General features: G+C 44.0%; 3 protein-coding genes across 5 annotated transcripts; 1 reads left to right on the plus strand and 2 right to left on the minus strand.

Annotated features, from left to right (window-relative positions):
* Positions 1–35: 35 nt before the first annotated feature.
* clu (clustered mitochondria protein homolog) lies at positions 36–6,919 on the minus strand. Its single transcript, XM_002049117.4, has 7 exons — positions 6,446–6,919; positions 3,677–4,820; positions 1,323–3,615; positions 1,016–1,141; positions 728–943; positions 450–661; positions 36–388 (listed from the first exon to the last, which is right to left on the minus strand). The coding sequence occupies exons 1-7, from the start codon at positions 6,609–6,611 to the stop codon at positions 148–150; spliced, it is 4,398 nt and encodes a 1,465-aa protein (XP_002049153.1). The 5' UTR covers positions 6,612–6,919; the 3' UTR covers positions 36–147.
* A 78-nt stretch (positions 6,920–6,997) lies between these two features.
* LOC6626876 (PRKR-interacting protein 1 homolog) lies at positions 6,998–8,058 on the plus strand. Its single transcript, XM_002049116.4, has 2 exons — positions 6,998–7,263; positions 7,319–8,058. Exons 1-2 carry the CDS (start codon positions 7,090–7,092, stop codon positions 7,991–7,993), a joined length of 849 nt encoding a protein of 282 aa, XP_002049152.1. The 5' UTR covers positions 6,998–7,089; the 3' UTR covers positions 7,994–8,058.
* Positions 8,059–9,324: 1,266 nt separating this feature from the next.
* Lis-1 (LisH and WD40 domain-containing Lis-1) lies at positions 9,325–15,724 on the minus strand. 3 transcript variants are annotated; one of them, XM_002049115.4, is made up of 8 exons: positions 15,624–15,724; positions 11,593–11,704; positions 11,204–11,504; positions 10,986–11,142; positions 10,743–10,920; positions 10,540–10,675; positions 10,015–10,366; positions 9,325–9,941 (listed from the first exon to the last, which is right to left on the minus strand). In XM_002049115.4, the coding sequence occupies exons 2-8, from the start codon at positions 11,628–11,630 to the stop codon at positions 9,868–9,870; spliced, it is 1,236 nt and encodes a 411-aa protein (XP_002049151.1). In that variant the 5' UTR covers positions 11,631–11,704; positions 15,624–15,724; the 3' UTR covers positions 9,325–9,867. The 3 variants fall into 3 exon arrangements, with proteins under 3 accessions (XP_002049151.1, XP_015029696.1, XP_015029697.1); XM_015174210.3 differs by having other exon boundaries at positions 15,561–15,704; XM_015174211.3 differs by having other exon boundaries at positions 15,441–15,675.
* Between the last annotated feature and the right edge of the window lie 138 nt (positions 15,725–15,862).

Raw genomic sequence — 15,862 nt, forward strand, 5'->3', positions numbered from 1 at the left:
CATGTAGATGGTTGGTGTGATTTTTTTGGTGTGTATGTGTATGTGTGTGTGTGTGTGTGTGTCTGTGCTGTGTGTGTTGTGTCTCTTTGTTGCCTATGAAATAGTGAATGCTTGCTGTCTGCATTCCTGTTACTGTTGTTGCTGCATTCAACTTGAAACCGTCGCAGTCGACTCCTCGCTACCATTTGTTAGCTGCGTGGGCGTGCCTGCTGCGGATGCCTCATCCTTTGGCTGCTCAGTCTCGGACGCATTGTCATTGTTATTGACAGCAGCCACAATGGTCTTGAGTGCACTGGTTATCTCACTCTCATCGGGCACATCATTCTCATCGGTATTCGTCTTCAAATGCTTCTCAATCTCGCTGCGAACCTTTACAATGTCCTTTTGGCTGTGGATTCAAGCCAGACTTTAGCATACAGATTAGATTAGATTTCAATTTGGTTGCCCACCTGATATGCACAAAGAGTATGCCATTGATTGTGTTTAGCATTTCCAGCACAGAGCCCATCGAGGGCGGCGTTATGTGTATGGGCGGCAAATCGCTGGTCAGCTTCCCATTGGAGTAGATGTCGTTCATCTTGCGCTGCAACGCCACAGCCTCGTGGGTCAACAGACGCAGACACTCCGCCGACTCGCGCGTCTTTTCGTGCTTCTCGCCCAGCTGTAAGCATGCAAAAGAGGATTATAGTCAGATGCTGCTCCCAATGGGCTGCTCAACAACACACACCTGTGACTTGTAAATGGAGTAGGTCTCCTTTTCGTTGTTCAACGCTGAGCGGAAATCACCCATGCAGGATTGAATGCGCGCCATCAGATGATAGCTGACGGCCACATGCATCGCCTTGTTGCCAAAGTACTTCAGATTCAGCTTGAGCGCATGCTCAATAAAACGCAATGACAGCTCGTACTCGCCCAGCGCGTGCAGTATCAAGCTAATGTTGCTCTGTGTGAGTAAATAAATGGGAAATTATTATTTAATTGGACTATCTTCAGCTTATTGCATTTGGCTACTCACATCGATCAGAGCCACCTCGGGATGATCCTCGCCACAGATAAGCACCAGCAGATAGCGTGCCCGGTACAGAAGCTTTAGGGACATGCCTACATGTCCATTGGCAAACGAGTAGAGCGACAAATGTGTCTAAGGGAACAGAGAAATATAGCAATTAATGATAATTTTATTCACTTCTCAATCACTTCCCAGTTCGAAATTGAGACCTAGGTTCATGCATGTGAAAAGTCTTTGTACTCAATAGCCATTGAAAATGGGCCGAAAATATATATTTACAATATGTGTCAGACACTATATTTTCAATACTTACATATTCCAGAATGGTTGATGGATGATCAATGCCATTGACGCGCTCGCTCATGATGACCGCACGCTGTTGTATGGCCAGGGCGTCCTGGGCATCGCCCAGCAGATAGCTGAGGCGCGCCAACATGCGCAGACAGGAGTCATTCTCCTGGTGCATGGCGCCAAACACATTGTTCAGCAAATTGAGCGCCTCGCTAATCAGTTCGTAGCCCTCCTTGAGCATGCCCTGCTGGATTTTGGCCTGGCCCGTTGTATAGAAGTTATAGGCATCTGTGGCGCGTGGACTTATGTGCTTGACCACGGGGAACACATTGACAATGTCGTCGTCGCCAAAGGTGGGCTTGTGCTTCGACTCAAAATTATATTCGCGCAACAGCACCTGGATGCCCACTTTGAGGCAGAAGGCACGCAACAAACTGATGCGCAACAGTCCATACTTGGCGCCAGCGCTCTCAATGGAGTCACAGTCCAGCTCCCAGTTCCAATACGCTTTGACCTCCTTGCGGATTTGCTGCCACAGCGAACGTGGTGTTACCAGCGTCCAATCGCTGTTGCTGCTTGTCGCACCAGATGTTGTGGCACCTGCACCACCGCTGCCCGCTGCTGTCGCGTTGCCATTCTGTGCTGCTGCCGCTTGCGGCTTGGATGCCTTGGCGGCCTTGTGCTTATTGTGCTTGCCGCTGTTGTTGCGCGGCTGTTTCTTGTGCAGCTCGTCGCTGCTGACGGCGGGATTGACCGGTCCCGTGGTTAGCAGACAATTAAGGAAATGACTTATTGCCGCCGACAGATGCAGTGGCTCGGTGCTCTGCATATATGTGTAGTAGATGTGCTTGGTGGCACGCACAATTATCTCAAGTATGGCAATGCGATGCAGATAGTCCATGCGTGGCATTTGGCCCAACATTTTGATCACCTTGCCCAGATAGCGCACATTGATGCCGTGACTGTGCAGCGATTCAGTCAGACTCTGGCCATCGATGGGCGGTGAGGAGTGAGCCATGTGTTCCTTGATGAAGGCGGGTATTTGCTTAAGAACCAGAAATTCAGCGGCATCCTGGACGAGGCGCTTCTGCTTGGCCAGCGATTGTACGCCGCCGTCGGGGCCATCAACATGACGTATGCCGGGCGAGAAGACATCTGGATTAAATCGGAAATCAAACTCCTTCTCCTTGAGCGAGCCCACAGCGGCACAGGCGCGTTTAACCACCTCAGCGGCCTGCACCTCATTGGAGACGGCCACATTCGATTGGGCCTCGCGTATGGCATTCACCATGGCCTCAGCGCTCTTTGTCTCGCTGGGAGTGGGCTTAGATTCTTCTTTCTCTGCCGGCTGCTCTTCGGTCTTTTCTGGCTGCTCCTCGTTGGGCTCCTCCTGCTTTTCAGCAATGGCGGGCAGCTCCTTTTCGGCATTTGCTGTCGCCGCCTGTTTTTTGGCATTCAGCTGCTGCAGATGCACTGCAGCAATGCGTATGAAAGTCACATAGCGATCCTCAATAAAGGCCTCGAGCAGTTCCTGGCGCAGACAGCACAGCTTATGGCGATGTTCAATGGGAAAGCCCATTTCGGTCAGTTCCTTGCTAAGTTGCACATCCTGCAGTTTGAGGAAATTCACATCCGGTGGAAACGTGCGCAGCAAATCCAGAATATAGTGACGTCCATCGTTACCAATGATGCCCTTGCACTCGACCGAGGAGCACAGCTCCACAGGCTCATCACGTTCATTGAGCACCGAATGCGGCAGGATCTTCAAGTGCTTGCCGGCCTGACGCAGAAGCTCCAGATACTTGGGATGACTGAGCACCGTCTTGCCAAAGTCAATGGAGCCATAGACAACGGACTGCTCCTGCTCCCGTTCCAGTATGCCGGGAATGATGGACTGGGCGGTCACACGATAGCCACGATAGTCAATGACAACGGTGCCCAGCGTGTAGAGACCCTCGATATCCACCGCATTGTAGACACGCACGCCATGCAAATCATAGCGTGGCGCCACAAATGCGGCGTGATCGCCACCCAGTTCCTTGTAATGATCGCGCACATCGAAGCCCAGCGAGAAGAATATGTTATTCCAAATGAACATTTGCATTTTGGCATCCTCGCCGGGATTAATGGCCAACACATTGCCATCAATGACAGCCATGGCGCCGCGCGTTGCGGCCGTCACAAAGTCCCCGTGGACCTTAAAGATGGCGCGCTCGCGCAGCAAGCGCTCTGGCAGTGTCTTGCGTGGCAGTTCCCGGGTCGTCTGCAGCTCCTCGTTCCAGTCGCGCGTCTGACCGGGTATATGCTCCTCGTAGCTGTGACATGAACAAGAATTGTTTATATGAAATCCAATTTGGCACGCTCTCATCGACTTACCCCAGCTTGGAGCTAAAGGCATCTTCGGCACGTATGGCATCCACGGTGTGCTCCAGTTGAGGCGCAGCCCATTGGTACACCTGGTAAGGAGTCGCCACGCGCTCAAATGCATGGCGCATGGTGCGACGCTTTTGTATGGCCTGAAAGGCGCGTCGGAACGACGGTGAGATGTGCGAGAGTAGATCAATAAGCGAATGACTTAAATGGCTGGGATTGTCCGGCTTTGGATTGAAGCATTCGTCTGTGGATTGATTAATGTAGAAGCCCTTGGAGCAGGCAGAGATGTGAAAGCGTTTATCCTCCATGGTGACCACATACAGATACATCAGATCACCATGTAACTTGCGTGGACCGGGCGGCGGATTCCATGCCGATGTGGTCAACACCTTGAGCGCCTGTGGTCCCTTCGCATTTTTAATATTTGGATGCAGCGGCAACAGAGGCGGCTCACGCACACCAGGCGTCACATAGTCGGGCGGTGTGCAATCAACAGAGTCCGGACGTGTCCGCTTCTTGTCCAGCAGATCGCCCTGTGTTATGGTATTCAAATAGGTTAACGAGGTGCAATCGATGCCATTGTAGGCATCGGCCGGATCCAGATTCTTGAGTAGGTCGCGCACATGGCGCACATGAATGCGTGCCTCACGCATTGTGTACGGCTCCTCGACGACGCGTATGGTGGAGCCCTGCTCCAGCGACTCAATCGTCTTAAGTTCAGCAAAATTGTCAAGCGTCACGTTGTCCAGCTGCAGTGAGAAGCATGTTCTGTGGCATGTCTCCTCGCGATCCATGAGCAGCTGATGTATCTCCTGCACTAGCTCCATGCTGGACAGCTGCACGGATAGCACATCTGTTCCGGGGCTACTGATGTTAACCGTTATGCCAATATCGTGCAAAGCATCCAAATCAACATCTTCTCCGGCAGCAGCTGCATCGCCCTCAGCCACAGCTCCCTCAGCAGAAGCACCACCCTCGGCTCCATCCCCCACGACAGCGCCGGCAGCGACACCCTCGCCCTTCTCGGCCAGCACATTTGCATTGGCATCGGCGGCATCGCCATTCTCCGAATGGCCATTGCTTAGAGCGGCGCTAGCTTCAGCTTCGACTGCATTTTGAGGCGGGCTTTTGTTACGATTTTTCTTGCCTGCAAATATTACGAAACATGAAATAACAATTGTTATTCAAATTGTGGTCAAGGGCGGCAACTTGTTTGAGTATCAACAATTGTTCATGCTTTCAGTGGGGGGGTTTCCCAGCGAGCATAGTTCATGAACTAGTTACGTGTTCATAGATTATGCATTTATGTTAATTAGCTAATTGTTGAAAAACTTCATTAGCTTGCACAATCTACTTAGATGAGCTGAGATCTGGTTCTGAAACATTTAGAGGTTCCAGTTCACAATGTGCGGCAGTTTAATAAAATGGGATGATGAAATCTATTGATACGATGTGCAATAATCAGCTCTTAATTAAATAAAAAAAAATGTGCATCAAACGGGCAGCGGTGCACAGTGAAGCGCGTAAAACGCCAGCTAATTACGCGTGCTTGAAAAAATTGGAATTGTCAAGAAATTATTGCTGCGGGCAACCATTCCCAAACATTATGTAGAAAATAAAATAAATTACTAATAATTTGCTGGAGGGCAATCAGAACGACCTAAACTCGCTTAACTTACTTGTTATATAATAATAAGGCTTTGTGAGCGTTTACTTTTGCCATTCACTGTAACCGGCTCCAGGCACATAACATAGCAACTTACGCACACATGCACACACACACACACATGGTGTCTGAATGCATGTGTATGCGAGTGCTGTAAAACAAAACAAGAGAAAAGCAAACAAAACGATTCACAGCACACGCTGATAAGGCAGAACTGCACGAATGCAGCGGCTAAACTCGAAACTAAACTCAATTTTCAGGCATCTTTTTTTCACAGAGCCACGCTAATTTCAACAGCACAGTTAGAAATTACACCGAAATCAAATTTGGTAAACAAACCAATAAATGGAGAACAGGAGCTGAGAGCCAAGCAAAAACAAGACAGACACAGAGAGAGAGAGAGAGAGAGAGAGAGAGAGTGAGAGGGAGAGAGGCCATTGAGAGTTATGCTTGGGATCAGTTTGCTGTAGATGCATTTTGCATTTTGAAGAAAATACATGATTTACATAATTGACAGGGCGATTTATCGTTCAAATGCGTTTAAGTGTTAATGCTTGAGAGAGTTTAGTTTGTTTGTTGCATGCGAATGCGTTAAGTGGTAAGCACGTGGTAATTGTAGGTTAAAGAAACATTTAAATCTTTGGGTGCCGCAGTCGCTGTCGCCGCTGCAGGGGGTTAATGAACATCGGGCAACGACATACATACATTTCTTCATAAAAACATGAGTGTGTGCGTGTATCGCGCGTTGCTATGTATAAAAAAAAAGGCACGAACACAAATACTCGCGCATCGCAATGTACGCAGTACGTAACTCCCACTTATACAAATGCAATTGAAACGCACGCGGTTCTGCCCGTTGGGGAGGCAACGACAATAGTGCCCAGCAATAGACGGCAGGCCGCATTTAAGGCATTATAGAAAAAAAATACATTACGTAACGTAAAAATGTTATGTGATGGACTATTTTTTCTCGCAAATATCGCACTTGACAGTTATTGCCATTCGCTGGTTTTATTCGCACAATTAGCACATAGAAAAGTGATTAGGGAGAGGGGCTAGAAGAGGGGGTTGAGGTGCTTTGATCGAAAATGTCATAGTTAACGCACCTTTCTTCTTCGTTGCGGCGCTGCTGCCATTGACCAAGTTCTTTTCGCCGGCTGCGGGTGCGTTGTTGTTGTTGTTGTGGTTCTTGTTCTCCTTGGCTTTGGCCTTGCCAATGGTACCAGCATCGCCAGTCGCCGCGGCATTTTTTGCATCAATCTCGAGCGCCATGCTGCTGTTTCTGTTTTAGCGCACAAACCCAAAATCCAAATTCTATTACACGTTCACGCTGCCGTGTTACACAACTCTACGCTGCTCTGGCGACTGCTGCTTACTTGCTTGCTCTCTGCTCTGCTCACTGCGCTCAAACCGATTGCGCGTACGTGATTTTGATTTTTAACTAGAATATCTAATATAAACGGGGATTTATTGTCCGGGTGGCTATTTGTAAACATATGACAATTATTTCTTTGGCTACGCTAGCATTAGAACAGCACGAGTTACGATTTCGAGTCGTTAATTTAGAAATTAACGCGTTGTTTTCGGCTGGAACTCGTCAGTGTGACCAAGCCAAGCCAGAGATAAAATATACTTTCTTCGCCGAAAATAAGAGACTGGTATTTTTGGTATTCTTGCGGCCACACACAATGACCAATCACCATTCAACGCCAACACGCGAATAGTCACACTGAATTTGTTGTCAACAAACATGTCGCTGATTAAAAATTTAGTTAAAGAAACGGAAAACAAGCCTCGAAAGAAGAAAAAGAATGCGGGATCCGACGACAGCGATTCTGGGGAAAAAGACAAGCCATTGGGGCCGTTTATTAAAACGGCTACAGATCTACAAAGATTAAAGCTGGAAAAACTTATGAAAAATCCCGTAAGTTTAATTGTCGCTCACTGTAAACAATAGCTAATTAAGTTAATATTGACAGGAAAAGCCAGTTATTATACCAGAGCAGCGCCGTGAGCGTGACTACATGTCTTCGGTGCCCACATTTGTGCGCAATGTGATGGGCAGCAGCGCTGGAGCGGGTTCCGGCGAATTTCATGTCTATCGCCATCTGCGACGCAAAGAATATGCACGCCAAAAGAATATACAAAACCAAAGCCTACGCGAAGCTGCTGATGATGCGTATCAACAGAAATTGGATAATAACAAACGAGCTGCCGAGGAGCGTACGGCAAAAAAACGCGCAAAGCGCTTGAAGAAAAAACAACGGGCAAAACGTCTACGCGAACAGAAACCAAACGAAGACAAAAAGCCAGACAGTGAGTCCAGTGGAAGTGCTTCAGAAGCCGAAGCTGATGTGGGTACTGCAGCTGAGGAGTTGCCGGCAGAAGACAAGGAAGTGGCGAGCGTTACACAACCAACAGAAGACATGGCTGCGGAGCCAGCGGGCGCGCCAGTTGCAAAACCCAACGCAGAAATGGAAGCGGCTGCTAAAGTGAAAGAAGCGGAAACAGCTGCGACTGCAGCTCCTGAAACGCAAGAAATGGAAACAGTTGCGACTGCAGCTCCTGAAACGCATGAAATGGAAGCAGTTGCAACTGCTGCTCCTAAACCAGAGGCTGCATCAGAAACCGAAGCCTCCCAGCCAGAGAATTGACCTAATTTAATTGCTTTGTATGCATATTTAAACAAATATAGCTTATGGTTTATAAGTGAAACAAATTTGTGGATTTATTCATGTTATGTATATATATGTATATATATATCAATGTATATTAACCAGCGATAAAACTGCCATTAATGTAATAATTGGCTAATTATCGATTGCATGTGTGGTTTATCGTGATAATAGGCCAACATTTTAAAGCAGCTTTGGTGATAAGAGAAGCGTTTCGTTTTTTGTGTTTTTGTTTAATTGTAATTCCCATAACTTATGCTAAAAAATAGGTGCTTCAAATACGAGAGTAGTCTATAATCGACTGAGTTCGACTATGCAATACCCTGTACCCAGTTCTCGCAAACAAACGTAACACTCAATTCATGGTTGGATCTGACGAAATATCAATATTATTTAGCATTTGCATATCCATGCTCTGGGTACAGAGCATTTAAAATGTCATCAACTGTTGATTTTGTTGTTTTTCTGTTTCTTGAAGAAGCAAATTTTATTGTTTACAAATGTTTTTTGTTTTCTTTTGCTTGTTTAAATCCATAATCCGGTTCTGCTTCTTAATTTCTGCATATTTGTGTGTTGTCTATACGAAATTTGCAATGTTCCACAAATATTTAATAATGTATACATATATACTACTATATTTTGCCTTTGCACTTATGAACAATTAAATTAAAATTAAATTTGCAGCATTTTCACTAAAGTAAATTATATTTTTGAACTTAAAGCAAACTTAAACTTGTACACATTTTATATAGTTTTATTTGTATTGTTTGTTGTTTGTGGTTTTGTTTAGATCCTTTAGCAAAAAAGAACTCAAAACGTCCAAGCTGTATTCATAAATGTTTGTAAAAAGCGTTCTTGATTTGTTATTCATTTAGACAAAAATTACCTCAATTTCATGTAAGTAAAATTTCAAGTAATTAATAACAAATTTGCCTTCCATTAGAAATCGTTCGCTCTGCGTTTAATAATAGTATATTTAGTAGAAGGAAAAAATACTTTTGTTTGTTGCTGCTTTTGTTGTTGTCGTTGATTTATCTGTTCTTATATTGCGCGAGGGTGTGGCATATATTTATCTATATTCTTATGCGCTTATATGCAACAAAATTCAGAGACGACAACATCATATAATATCGTATTTTCGCTATGTGGTCTATAAAGACTGCGTTGAGTGACATTGCAACATTTGGATTTTGACAAAGACATTTTTCGTCGTACAATTGTTTTTTGTGTATGCGTATTTTTATAATATATCGTTTTTCAAATTGGTTTTCCACACTCACAAGAAAACTACGAAAATTCAACTACAGATCTTAAGTTTTTGTCGGCTAGCGAGCGTGCTTTGTGGGCGTTTGTTTTCTTATCGATTTGTTTGTTTGTTTTTTTTTTTCTTATGTGTTCTTTTTTATATTTTTTGAGGCGTGGGTCTACACAGCATTTAAATTAACAGTAATCGTATGTATATTTAAAGGTATATATATATAAATATGCATGTACTTTGTATAGTTGGTAGGTAGGTAGGTTAGTTGGTTAGGAGGCCGTACATTAAATAAATATTTCGTTTCTTTCGCTGTTTAGTTTTTTTTTTTCATCTAATTGCTGCTTGCTCGGTTTTAACTTTAGACATACATCATATGTATACATACACATACACATACATATATATATAGATATATTTTGAAATATACAATTGAAGTTTGCATTGATGCATCTGGTAAAGGTGGCTGAGACTGTGTGCTGTTTTGCATACTCAAATATATATATATGCATACATATATATATATCTATATATATAAATATTGTAGCTTTATTAATTATGTTTAAATTGAGAAATAAGCAAATCTTTTGCCGAGTTCCTAACGACATTCCCAAACTTTAACTGTTTGATCTACGCTGCCGGAAATGACATACGGATGCGCTTTGTGAAAATCTAAAAAAAGAAAAAGAAGAAAATGTGTTAAGAACAAACTATAAACTTGATATGTGGCTTATTTTGCACCCACCAATTGATGTGCAGAAATGCTGATGCGCATAGAGCGTCTTCATGCATCGCTTGTTGCGCAAATCCCAGACTCGAATGGTCTTGTCATCACTGGCTGATACCAAATATTTGCCACCCGGATGGAATGCCAAGCCCCGTACCCAATTGTCGTGCCCGTTCAATGTGAGCAGGCACTGTCCAACGCTCACATCCCAAATGCGTATGGTTTTGTCACGTGAACCCGATGCCAGGAATGGTCCCTGATGGTGACCCTTCTTGTTGTCAGCGCCGGCTGCCTCATTTATTGCTGATGCTGCCGCCTCGGGCGCCCAGGCAATGCATTCCACCGTATGCTCATGATCACGTAATTCAACCTGCAGAATATAACAAAATGTTTAATTGTGATATATTTAATTTAAGGCCACAAATTATGCCATGTACGGGAAGCCTTAGAGATACACTTGGCCCGAAGTTGCATGGCTTCTATCCGATTCCCTGACCATGCTTATGTATAAGGATTCTATCCGTTGTCTGCTTGCTAGCTTACCTTGCAGTCTTTTGAATTCGTCAACCAAACGCGTATTGTGTGATCATTTGAGCATGTGGCAAAGATGCTGCCTTCAATGTGCACGCGCACCATTCGCACCCACTCCCGATGGCCGGTGTAGGTTTTAACGCAGTAGCTGGACATGAAAATTATGAACAATTAGAATTATTTTGACGCACTGCAAATTTCTGTTGAAAACTCACCCCGTGGCCACCTCCCACATTTTGATAGTGCGATCACGTGATGCGGATAGCACATAGTCTCCGGCGGGCACAAAGGCCACCGAGGACACATTGTGATCGTGACCGTGCATGGTTTTAACACACTCGTAACTCTGTTGGAAGTCCCACAGTTTAATGGACAAATCAGCACTGCAGGAGGCTGTAAGGGACACAAAGTTAGGAGTTTAAAAACCAAGGGCCTCGATTGCTAGCTGCTGGCATTACCTAAAAGCTTGCCCTGCGCATCGAATGCCACATCCTGCACAGAGTCTGTGTGTCCCTTCAGACTACGCTCATATTCGCCAGTTTCGAAATCCCATATCTTAATGGTGGCATCTTCCGAAGCAGAAACCATTAGTCCGAATATTGGATGAAATATAACCTACAATAACAACAATAATCCATTTAATGCTGTATCGGTGAATTTAAATGCAAAAACTAACCCTCGTTATGCTGGCACGATGTCCTGTTAGTGAGTATTTCTCTGGCGGCCTGGGTATCCATTCACCTGGCGTACGTTTGTTCTTTGTGGGCGCACCCTCGATAACCTCCTTTTCAGCTTCCGTTAGCTTAGCCTCTAATTCCATGACCTTCTTTTGCAGCCGTATGACCGATGTCCATTTCTTTTCTAAAAGGCCGCCAAACTTCTTTTCCGCTTCTGTGCTGAGATCGGCCTCCTTGCGAAAGGCCTCCAATGAGTCGGCATAGCCATTTGAGCCCAAATAATCGGCAATCGCTTGGTTACTGCAGCGCAGCACACCAAATAAAACACATAGAAAATTCGAAATGATTTAGTTAGACTGGTTTTATGATGATGTTGATGGTTACTTACAGCTCCTCGCGCTGCCGCTGCGACAACACCATTTTCATGCTGTTCTTCGGTTTCGGCGAGCTTCAATTCTTTTGCTGTTTGCCTCGATTTGTTGCTGCCTGCTTGTGCAATGCTGCAGAGAAATAAGAGAAGAAACATGCATCAAGACAAACGCTCGAGTATTATAAATGAATGACTGAACAGGAAATTAGTTTCACAAAATGAAAAGGCAAGTTTCGCAAAGGGGCAAGTCACCCACATAATTATACCCTGTACCCATTGCAAAATGGATATAAAAAAGCGTATGTTGCGCTAACGCGAATATATATAACACGCAGCAGGCAGGATTTAACTTCGGCTTTAAAAAGTACTGTATATATCCTTAAGCACCAACAATAGCCAAGTCGATCTGGCGACCATATAAGGTAGTTTGAACATTTAGAGCATAGATTTTTCAATGACACACACAGAGCAGGTTTCTTAGCAATAGATCCTCGTTTTTTCCAAAATACGTAATTAAAGATTTTTGAGACAGTTTTTGAATAAAATAAATAAAAAATGGTCTGAGATACAAAATATGGTATGTAGATGCTCGTGTAGCACAAACACTCGCGAAAGTCCGGAGCTGCTACAGGGTATCTGCTAGTTGGGCAACTAAATAGACACACTCTCGACTTTTTTTTTTTTGGCAAGCTTGCCTCAATACGCCGCCTTTTTGGTATGCATACTCATTAATCTACTACTACTTCCCTCCGGCTACGTCCCTATGCCATCTCTCCTTTCATTGTTTCGCAGCGTGTAGCATGATGATCAACAACATAATTATCAACATCTTCAGCCTCCGAAATTGTTTCGTTTGTGTGTTTCTGGCACACCGAAATTTTCGGTTCGTCTGGCCGCCATTAAAGCGCGCATTGTCTGCAAAACTTAAAGCTCAGCCGGTGGGCCAATCAGGTTGCAGCAACTATTCGCAATGACTTCCATGTTTTGAACTTTGTGTTTGCTCAAATGCAACTCTGCCTATAATTGACACATCGATATAACTGCTCGAATTTGCCAATGCAATAGTCAAGTTACTTTAAATAGCAAGCCATGTGGTACTTGTTGTTGGTTATGGCAAGAGCAATTCAATTAACTCAAGGTGGTCAGCAATAGGAAGAGCAGCATAAGCAACAGGCAATACAAATAAAACAAAACGCAGGTATCACGCAATAAAACGACATAAAACTAAACGAATCTAAGCGAAAAATCAACGAAAGCATAACGCGTTTTTGTTTTCTTTCTAGATAAGCATTTGACGACACATTTGTGTGTGTGTGTGTGTACCACGTTGCCAACTATAGCAAAGTTACAAGCAGCGCTGACAAAGCCAATTAGCAAGATCTAACGGTAGTTCAAGCAACTTCTTATAAGTAAATAACGCAAAACGAAAGAGAGACGCACAACAAAGTCCAAGCTTAGACTACACAGACACACACACACACACATATATATGTATACATGCACATGAACTCGAATCGAGGAAATGACGTTTTCAGTTTATTTTTGGTCGCTTAACCATCGACAAATAATATTTAACGATTTTTGGACTAGCTGCTGAACACAGGGCGATACACAATTTAATGAAAACTGACCAAACGAGTTCAAGCGTTGAAATTTGCTTCTTTTTTTTTTGCGGCGACGTCGGCATTGAAACTAGACATGAGTCACGCGCTTGGAGCGCAGTGCGAGAGCAAAGACAGCCTTAATCAGCTGTTGGGACATTCTCTCGCGGAGGAACTGTGGCAAAACCAAGACACCATGCGCCCATTAACTGCGCATCTAAATATAAAATATAATCAATATACAAAATAAGAAAATAGACAACGCTAACGTCACGAGTATTAACGGAACGCGTGTGGGTTGATAGGTTGTATAGGAGCGGGAGGCCAGTAGGCGCTTAATGCCGGACACCGTCAACAACCGTTGTGTTGTGGCAACCAGGCGTACGTTTGGTTCTTATTGGGGCCAGCATTCCAATACACAGGCATGCGCCTTGTAACTTCCAGCTATGTAACTGTGTGGGTCGAGCTAGTAACGGTGTTCCACAGCAATAGCAAAAAAAAAAAAAATCAACAATAAATACAGCTACAAGGGGGCGTTTGGATCACACGCTGTACAAGATTTGAAAGGCGTCCACTGACGCTGCGAAAATAAAGGGTTACCATCGCGCTGACAGCAACACAAAATAATATATGCCCTAACACACACAGACATAACTACACAAATGCATATTCCAATTTGAATTGTAAATTCGCAATGCATATGTAGCTGTAAGTTTTTATGTAGCGATTACCTGTTCGAAGAGCTCGCGTGGGTGTTTGATGTACATACATATGCATAAGGATGCAGGAATGTGCGCTTCTCTTCAAAGAGCGCGTGTGCAAAAAAAAACGTTTAAGAGAGACCTTGCACTTGGCTGCCAATTGCGTGTGTTTCTCACGCTTCGCCAGTGTTGGCAATGTTTTAATTAATTACGCTTGCCCACACAGTGCTGAGAATTTGGCAATGCAGCAAATTAAGTAAAAGTTTCGTGTATTGATTAGGAACTACACTTGCCAACAAAATGTGTGAGACAAGACAATTTGCATTAATTATAACCTTTAGCTGGGAAAGTCGGACAAACACAAACACCTTACGTTGCATACAATAACACTGTAAAAGCTCGTGAACAGGCATTTGGAAGATAACACAAGTGACGAAAACAAAGCGAGGTGGGACAGTGAAAGAGTAGACAGACAAGAAAGACAGCGCTAAGAGTGTCAGAAAACAGACCTAATAGATAATGGCAGCAGCTCTACAGCAGCAATTTGTGGACAATTTGCACAGTCAGTCTCAGACTTGGCGACTCCAGACCGCAGAACCAGCTTAGCTCAGCAAATTGCACACGTTCTGGGAATTGCAGCGAGCGCTGTTAACAATTCTACAACTATATATGGGCCCAAATACCACATTCAAGCACATGTGTTTTGTATTTTAGTGTATGTGCGATGGCCAATGCCAAAGCAGCCCAAAACGGAAAAACTGTAAAAAAGAAAGAAAAAAAATAAATAAAAACAAGATTTCTACCGAGACACGACCAAGTTGCATTTGCAGAACTGGTTTGCTTTTTAACTTTGGCCCATGGAAAAAGCTGTTAGAGGCGCTTGGGGTGTAGGCGAAGGCATCGAAATTCGCTGCTTACGTTTGTTCTGGCTAAAAATCGATCAATTTCCCCAGTCAGGGGCAGGGGTAACAGGAGGCGTAGGAGGATACATGCGCAAAAACACACACACACACACACGCGCGCACATATAAAACTGACGCAGGGGACGATGTGTCATCGCTCTTTGGTGGTTGTTGTAGCAAAGAGGAAGAACTTGAAATTGTTTTTGTTTTTGCAATTGCATGTTAGGTTGAAGTTTCGTGTACATTTGTACTTTAGTTCAGTTTACACTTTGCAGCATTATTTGCATAACTTTAGCTTGTTCGCTTTGCTTTTCAATAACAAAAACACACACACATGTATATTGACAAGCACACGCACACACACACACACCAAACACAATAACAACAACAACACTGACACTGACGAAAAATAAAAACTGTTACGACGGCCATCTTGAATGAGCAGCGCAGCCAGCGTCTCTGCGGCAGCGTTTAAAAAAGTGGCAATATGCAAAATTGAAAAAGGCCAAATAGTTTTGTAAGACACGCACATTTGCCACAAAACAATTGCGTTTTAAAAGGGGTTTTCGTTTCTCTCTCTTATAAGCGCGCACCAACACATTGCCAGTGTTCATACATATGACAAATTTTTCTTTTTTTTTTCCCATTTGCCCATTACATACACTTCGCTGCTGCGTTGCCGTCGCGTAAACGACACTTGCGAAAAGCAACTTTGATTATGCGTTGCAACGCGTGCACTTGCGATTATTTGACGTTTTTCAAGGCACACTGCGCATACTTACACAAATTGTTATTTTTATGAATTTTTTAATTATATTAGTTTTTATCAATTGGGAAATAATTACGCAGAAGTCAAGCGCGGCGAGAAATGCTTCCAATATCTTTCGATGCTTTCAACGTATCGATGCAAAAGTTGTTGTTTACCAGCACTAGTCACGTCAGGGTCACGTGTATTTTTGTTATCGATATTCGCTAGCGGCGGCACCTATCGATGGCTGGACAAAATGCACGGAACAGCTGTTGTAATCAGTTTGGCGCATTTTCTTTTACTTTTTAAAAGTCAATACAGTATATGTTATATACA

The sequence above is a fragment of the Drosophila virilis genome, chromosome 5, assembly GCF_030788295.1.
Source record: "Drosophila virilis strain 15010-1051.87 chromosome 5, Dvir_AGI_RSII-ME, whole genome shotgun sequence".
Classification (NCBI taxonomy): domain Eukaryota; kingdom Metazoa; phylum Arthropoda; class Insecta; order Diptera; family Drosophilidae; genus Drosophila; species Drosophila virilis.

Coding starts and splice junctions, on each gene's coding strand:
- clu (XM_002049117.4), bottom strand. CDS start 6,611: ATGGCGCTCGAGATTGATGCAAAAAATGCCGCGGCGACTGGCGATGCT. Junction 944..1,015: donor CCGAGGTGGCTCTGATCGAT/GTGAGTAGCCAA, acceptor TTACTCACACAG/AGCAACATTAGCTTGATACT. Junction 389..449: donor ATACTCTTTGTGCATATCAG/GTGGGCAACCAA, acceptor TTGAATCCACAG/CCAAAAGGACATTGTAAAGG.
- LOC6626876 (XM_002049116.4), top strand. CDS start 7,090: ATGTCGCTGATTAAAAATTTAGTTAAAGAAACGGAAAACAAGCCTCGA. Junction 7,264..7,318: donor AAAAACTTATGAAAAATCCC/GTAAGTTTAATT, acceptor TAATATTGACAG/GAAAAGCCAGTTATTATACC.
- Lis-1 (XM_002049115.4), bottom strand. CDS start 11,630: ATGAAAATGGTGTTGTCGCAGCGGCAGCGCGAGGAGCT. Junction 11,143..11,203: donor ATCGTGCCAGCATAACGAGG/GTTAGTTTTTGC, acceptor TTGTTATTGTAG/GTTATATTTCATCCAATATT. Junction 10,367..10,539: donor CGAATTCAAAAGACTGCAAG/GTAAGCTAGCAA, acceptor TATATTCTGCAG/GTTGAATTACGTGATCATGA.